Source organism: Salvelinus alpinus, chromosome 27 (genome assembly GCF_045679555.1).
Source record: "Salvelinus alpinus chromosome 27, SLU_Salpinus.1, whole genome shotgun sequence".
NCBI classification, from domain to species: Eukaryota; Metazoa; Chordata; class Actinopteri; order Salmoniformes; family Salmonidae; genus Salvelinus; species Salvelinus alpinus.
In genome coordinates, this window is record NC_092112.1 from 6,219,848 (window position 1) to 6,228,064 (window position 8,217).

At 39.6% G+C, this 8,217-nt stretch overlaps 1 protein-coding gene across 1 annotated transcript in view; it reads left to right on the forward strand.

Moving 5' to 3' along the window:
• LOC139555920 (runt-related transcription factor 2-like) overlaps positions 1-4,839 on the forward strand; it is a 114,302-nt gene extending 109,463 nt beyond the window's left edge. The window contains exon 6 of the mRNA XM_071369293.1: positions 4,339-4,839. Within this exon, the coding sequence (XP_071225394.1) occupies positions 4,339-4,820 (482 nt within the window). The 3' untranslated portion in view covers positions 4,821-4,839. The remainder of the gene's footprint in view (positions 1-4,338) is intronic.
• The last annotated feature ends 3,378 nt before the right edge of the window (positions 4,840-8,217 follow it).

The window sequence follows — 8,217 nt, forward strand, 5'->3', positions numbered from 1 at the left end:
CAGGTGTCTAGTCATTACATACTGTCCAGGTGTCTAGTCATTACATACTGTCCAGGTGTCTAGTCATTACATACTGTACAGGTGTCTAGTCATTACATACTGTACAGGTATCTAGTCATTACATACTGTCCAGGTGTCTAGTCATTACATACTGTACAGGTGTCTAGTCATTACATACTGTACAGGTGTCTAGTCATTACATACTGTACAGGTATCTAGTCATTACATACTGTACAGGTGTCTAGTCATTACATACTGTACAGGTATCTAGTCATTAGATACTGTACAGGTATCTAGTCATTACATACTGTACAGGTGTCTAGTCATTACATACTGTACAGGTGTCTAGTCATTACATACTGTACAGGTGTCTAGTCATTACATACTGTACAGGTGTCTAGTCACTACATACTGTACAGGTATCTAGTCATGACATACTGTACAGGTGTCTAGTCATTACATACTGTACAGGTGTCTAGTCATTACATACTGTACAGGTGTCTGTACATACTGTACAGGTGTCTAGTCACTACATACTGTACAGGTATCTAGTCATGACATACTGTACAGGTGTCTAGTCACTACATACTGTACAGGTATCTAGTCATGACATACTGTACAGGTGTCTAGTCATGACATACTGTACAGGTGTCTAGTCATTACATACTGTACAGGTGTCTAGTCATTACATACTGTACAGGTGTCTAATCATTACATACTGTACAGGTGTCTAATCATTACATACTGTACAGGTGTCTAGTCACTACATACTGTACAGGTGTCTAGTCATTACATACTGTACAGGTGTCTAGTCACTACATACTGTACAGGTGTCTAATCATTACATACTGTACAGGTGTCTAATCATTACATACTGTACAGGTGTCTAATCATTACATACTGTACAGGTGTCTAATCATTACATACTGTACAGGTGTCTAATCATTACATACTGTACAGGTGTCTAGTCATTACATACTGTACAGGTATCTAGTCATTACATACTGTACATGTGTCTAGTCATTACATACTGTACAGGTGTCTAATCATTACATACTGTACAGGTGTCTAGTCATTACATACTGTACAGGTATCTAGTCATTACATACTGTACAGGTGTCTAATCATTACATACTGTACAGGTGTCTAGTCATTACATACTGTACAGGTGTCTAGTCACTACATACTGTACAGGTATCTAGTCATTACATACTGTACAGGTGTCTAGTCATTACATACTGTACAGGTGTCTAGTCATTACATACTGTACAGGTGTCTAGTCTAATCATTACATACTGTCCAGGTGTCTAGTCATTACATACTGTACAGGTGTCTAATCATTACATACTGTACAGGTGTCTAGTCATTACATACTGTACAGGTGTCTAGTCATTACATACTGTACAGGTGTCTAGTCATTACATACTGTACAGGTGTCTAGTCATTACATACTGTACAGGTGTCTAATCATTACATACTGTACAGGTGTCTAGTCATTACATACTGTACAGGTGTCTAGTCACTACATACTGTACAGGTGTCTAATCATTACATACTGTACAGGTGTCTAGTCATTACATACTGTACAGGTATCTAGTCATTACATACTGTACAGGTGTCTAATCATTACATACTGTACAGGTGTCTAGTCATTACATACTGTACAGGTGTCTAATCATTACATACTGTACAGGTGTCTAATCATTACATACTGTACAGGTGTCTAATCATTACATACTGTACAGGTGTCTAATCATTACATACTGTACAGGTGTCTAATCATTACATACTGTACAGGTGTCTAGTCATTACATACTGTACAGGTATCTAGTCATTACATACTGTACAGGTGTCTAATCATTACATACTGTACAGGTGTCTAGTCATTACATACTGTACAGGTGTCTAAACATTACATACTGTACAGGTGTCTAATCATTACATACTGTACAGGTGTCTAGTCACTACATACTGTACAGGTGTCTAGTCATTACATACTGTACAGGTGTCTAGTCACTACATACTGTACAGGTGTCTAATCATTACATACTGTACAGGTGTCTAGTCATTACATACTGTACAGGTGTCTAATCATTACATACTGTACAGGTGTCTAATCATTACATACTGTACAGGTGTCTAATCATTACATACTGTACAGGTGTCTAGTCATTACATACTGTACAGGTGTCTAGTCATTACATACTGTACAGGTGTCTAGTCTAATCATTACATACTGTCCAGGTGTCTAGTCATTACATACTGTACAGGTGTCTAATCATTACATACTGTACAGGTGTCTAGTCATTACATACTGTACAGGTGTCTAGTCATTACATACTGTACAGGTGTCTAATCATTACATACTGTACAGGTGTCTAGTCATTACATACTGTACAGGTGTCTAGTCATTACATACTGTACAGGTGTCTAGTCACTACATACTGTACAGGTGTCTAGTCATTACATACTGTACAGGTGTCTAGTCACTACATACTGTACAGGTGTCTAATCATTACATACTGTACAGGTGTCTAGTCATTACATACTGTACAGGTGTCTAATCATTACATACTGTACAGGTGTCTAATCATTACATACTGTACAGGTGTCTAATCATTACATACTGTACAGGTGTCTAATCATTACATACTGTACAGGTGTCTAGTCATTACATACTGTACAGGTATCTAGTCATTACATACTGTACAGGTGTCTAGTCATTACATACTGTACAGGTGTCTAGTCATTACATACTGTACAGGTGTCTAGTCATTACATACTGTACAGGTGTCTAGTCATTACATACTGTACAGGTGTCTAATCATTACATACTGTACAGGTGTCTAGTCATTACATACTGTACAGGTGTCTAGTCATTACATACTGTACAGGTGTCTAGTCATTACATACTGTACAGGTATCTAGTCATTACATACTGTACAGGTGTCTAGTCATTACATACTGTACAGGTGTCTAGTCTAATCATTACATACTGTCCAGGTGTCTAGTCATTACATACTGTACAGGTGTCTAATCATTACATACTGTACAGGTATCTAGTCATTACATACTGTACAGGTGTCTAGTCATTACATACTGTACAGGTGTCTAGTCATTACATACTGTACAGGTGTCTAGTCATTACATACTGTACAGGTGTCTAGTCATTACATACTGTACAGGTGTCTAGTCACTACATACTGTACAGGTGTCTAGTCATTACATACTGTACAGGTGTCTAGTCACTACATACTGTACAGGTATCTAGTCATTACATACTGTACAGGTGTCTAGTCATTACATACTGTACAGGTGTCTAGTCATGACATACTGTACAGGTATCTAGTCATTACATACTGTACAGGTGTCTAGTCATTACATACTGTACAGGTGTCTAGTCATTACATACTGTACAGGTGTCTAGTCATTACATACTGTACAGGTGTCTAGTCATTACATACTGTACAGGTATCTAGTCATTACATACTGTACAGGTGTCTAGTCATTACATACTGTACAGGTGTCTAGTCATTACATACTGTACAGGTGTCTAGTCATTACATACTGTACAGGTGTCTAGTCATTACATACTGTACAGGTGTCTAGTCATTACATACTGTACAGGTGTCTAGTCATTACATACTGTACAGGTGTCTAATCATTACATACTGTACAGGTGTCTAGTCACTACATACTGTACAGGTGTCTAGTCATTACATACTGTACAGGTGTCTAGTCATTACATACTGTACAGGTGTCTAGTCATTACATACTGTACAGGTGTCTAGTCATTACATACTGTACAGGTGTCTAGTCATTACATACTGTACAGGTATCTAGTCATGACATACTGTACAGGTGTCTAGTCATTACATACTGTACAGGTATCTAGTCATGACATACTGTACAGGTGTCTAGTCACTACATACTGTACAGGTGTCTAATCATTACATACTGGACAGGTGTCTAGTCATTTAACATTTCATTTCATTTCTGTTCTTGGTATCACATCAGACCAACTCCGGGAACATGTTCAATAATGTTAAATATGACTTTTTGATTTTATACTGTTGAGGTTTGGAGTATAATATAATATAATATATATAATATAATAAATATAATAGAATAGTTAGCTGTTGTCTTGGCACCGGTCGTCAGAATAGATTGTAAAATATATTTATAATCTTTAAGGGACGACATGAATAAAGGACACATACTGTTAATACTCCAATAATGTGGTTTTCATTAAGGGACGATACAGTTAAATGAAGCAATTTTTTGATGACGTTTTTAAAACAGGGTTCTCTCTCCCTCTCCATCCGTCTCTCTCTCTAGGTTCGTCAGATCTCAGTCCGTTCCCAGGTCAGTTTGAGCGTCAGTTCCCGGGTCTCTCCTCTCTGACGGAGTCCGGTTTCTCCAGTCCCAGAATGCACTACCCCACCACCTTTACCTACAACCCTCCCGTCACCTCCGCCATGTCGCTAGGCTCCGCCCACTACCACACCTACCTTCCCCCTCCCTACCCCGGTTCCACCCAGAGTCAGAGTGGACCGTTCCCGACCAGCAGCGCTCCCTATCTCTACTATGGAGCATCCTCTGGGTCGTACCAGTTCTCCATGGTTCCCGGGGGGGACCGCTCCCCCTCCAGAATGGGTCCTCCCTGCACCAGCGCCTCCACCGGTAGCTCCCTGGTTAACCCTAACCTGCCCAGCCAGGCAGATGGGGGGGTGGAGGGCGACGGGAGTCACAGCAACTCTCCAACCGTACTCAACTCTGCTGGGGGACGCGTGGATGAAGCTGTCTGGAGACCTTACTGAGGAGGAGGAGAGGAGGATGGAGAGGAGGAGGAGGAGGGTGGAGAGGAGGAGGAGGAGGAGGGTGGAGAGGAGGAGGAGAGGAGGATGGAGAGGAGGAGGAGGAGGGTGGAGAGGAGGAGAAGGAGGAGGGTGGAGAGGAGGAGGAGGAGGATGGAGAGGAGGAGGAGAGGAGGATGGAGAGGAGTTGAAGGAGGAGGATGGAGAGGAGGATGAGGAGGATGAGGAGGATGGAGAGGAGGATGAGGAGGATGAGGAGGATGGAGAGGAGGATGAGGAGGAGGAAAGGAGGATGGAGAGGAGGATGAGGAGAGGAGGAGGAGGATGAGGAGAGGAGGAGGAGAGGAGGAGAGGAGGATGAAGAGGAGGAGGAGGAGGAGAAGAAGGCAACGTAAACTAATGTCATGGTTTTAAAGCACAAAACCTTTCAAAGGAATTTTTGATTTCTGATTAAAAAGCAGCAATTCTCCAGTATCATCCACAACTTACGGGACAACGATTCAGGCTATTTGAAGCAGACAGCTTGTTTTGTGTAGTATTTGTATTTGTATAAGGCTTTTAGCTGAGTATGTTGTTGTACTAGGACAATATAGCAAGACAATACAGCATGACAATACAACAGGACAATATAACAGGCCAATATAACAGGACAATACAGCAGGACAATACAACAGGACAATACAACAGGACAATACAACAGGACAATACAGCAAGACAATACAGCAGGACAGTACAACAGGACAATACAACAGGACAATACAACAGGACAATACAGCAAGACAATACAGCAGGACAGTACAACAGGACAATACAGCAGGACAATACAACAGGACAATACAGCAGGACAATACAACAGGACAATACATCAGGACAATACAACAGGACTATACAGCAGGACAATACAATAGGACAATACAACAAGACAATACAACAGGACAATACAACAGGACTATACAACAGGACAATACAGCAGGACAATACAACAGGACAATACAACAGGACAATACAACAGGACAATACAACAAGACAATACAGCAGGACAATACAACAGGATGATACAGCAGGACAATACAGCAGGACAATACAACAGGACAATACAGCAGGACAATACAACAGGACTATACAACAGGACAATACAACAGGACTATACAACAGGACAATACAGCAGGACAATACAGCAGGACAATACAACAGGACAATACAACAAGACAATACAGCAGGACAATACAACAAGACAATACAGCAGGACAATACAACAGGACAATACAACAAGACAATACAACAGGGCAATACAACAAGACAATACAGCAGGACAATACAACAAGACAATACAGCAGGACAATACAACAGGACAATACAGCAGGACAATACAGCAGGACAATACAACAGGACAATACAGCAGGACAATACAACAGGACAATACAACAGGACAATACAGCAGGACAATACAGCAGGACAATACAACAAGACAATACAGCAGGACAATACAACAGGACTATACAGCAGGACAATACAACAGGACAATACAGCAGGACAATACAACAGGACAATACAACAGGACAATACAACAGGACAATACAGCAGGACAATACAACAGGACTATACAGCAGGACAATACAACAGGACAATACAACAGGACAATACAACAGGACAATACAACAGGACAATACAACAGGACAATACAGCAGGACAATACAACAAGACAATACAACAGGACAATACAGCAGGACAATACAGCAGGACAATACAGCAGGACAATACAGCAGGACAATACAACAGGACAATACAACAGGACAATACAGCAGGACAATACAGCAGGACAATACAACAGGACAATACAACAGGACAATACAACAGGACAATACAGCAGGACAATACAGCAGGACAATACAACAAGACAATACAGCAGGACAATACAACAGGACAATACAACAGGACAATACAACAGGACAATACAACAGGACAATACAGCAGGACAAGCACTGAGTAGCAAAAGAGGACAGGAACACGTACAGTATGTTACCATGGTGATGATGAAAGTAACAGCTATGTTGCGATGTGGGTGGTATGAACAAAGTTTGCTATAAAATGTCTATATGCTCATTTTAAATCAATTAATTTAAATTGTATATTATTGGTGAAAAGATGTGGGTTGAGGAGTTTTAACTTATGAAGCCATAAATTATGTAATGTATTTTAAAACTTGAGTGGTAGAATTCTGTATTCTGAATATTTTCATGCATCTATATGATTACGTTAACAGTCTTTGTCATTGGTCATTTAAGTGAAATTATTTTAAAACAATAGTTTTACCCTAATATTGTTTTTTAAAATATGTTTATACATTTAAAATTCCTCTCCGAAGATAAACGAAAAGCTATTTCCTCTTGTAAACAATAATAATTTAATTTGAATGATGAAATCCCCTTGCGTATAAAAAGCAATGACACACTAGATGACAGAATGAGAACACCAGGCTCTGAATTCATACAGCACGACAATACAACAGCAGTACGATGACAAACTGACTCAGACCGTAGACATGTTTTTACTTGATATTTTTACCGTGGAGTATTTTGTCACGTTGAATCTGTTTGTAATGTCTATTCTGTACATGAGCTACTGCTCATCTTACAGCTTTACACAGGTAGACAGGTATCCCAAAGATCAGGGTGGTTGTACCAGGCCTTATTGGTGTCCGCAATACAATACACCACCGTACGGTAGCTCGTCAAACCTAAATATAGTGTTGATGATACTCTACCCTATTCACGACTGGAATCACAGTTCAGTATCAGCCACATGCACCATCTACAGTCACATATAGGATTTCAAAATTATGTTAACTTTCCCAAAACTCCCCGTTTTTTTGAGGAATACTGGTTGTAAAATGCCTTCAATTATGAGGGAATAAACAGGAAATACGGGAATCCTCCAATCTGAATTTATGGAAAACCAGGGGATTTGGGGAAAGTTTCCGGAATTGTGCAACCCTATTCACATTCATGTTCACTCCAGTAAATCATTATATTTCCATTAGATGTACAGCAGCCCTGATAACAACCTGTTACTTCCCTGAAACCATCATTGTTGTGGTCTGATGTGCTACAGATGACTTTCTAAAAGGTATATCTTGGTGTCTCAAAAACACAACAATATTTTATTTATTTTACTTTTCATTTATGAATGAATGAATTAATAATCTGCCCACTGTTGTTTGACATTTGTAAAAAAAAAAAAAAAAAAAAAAAATATTCTGGATGAAAAATCTGTTTTGTCTTTGAGTTTATTTCTTATTTTGTTGTTGTTATTTTCTGGTTTGACATCCGACCACAGTATCGAGTGTTAATTTCGTCAACAAAAATAGCAACAAAAGTATTAGTCAAACACTTATTTTTCA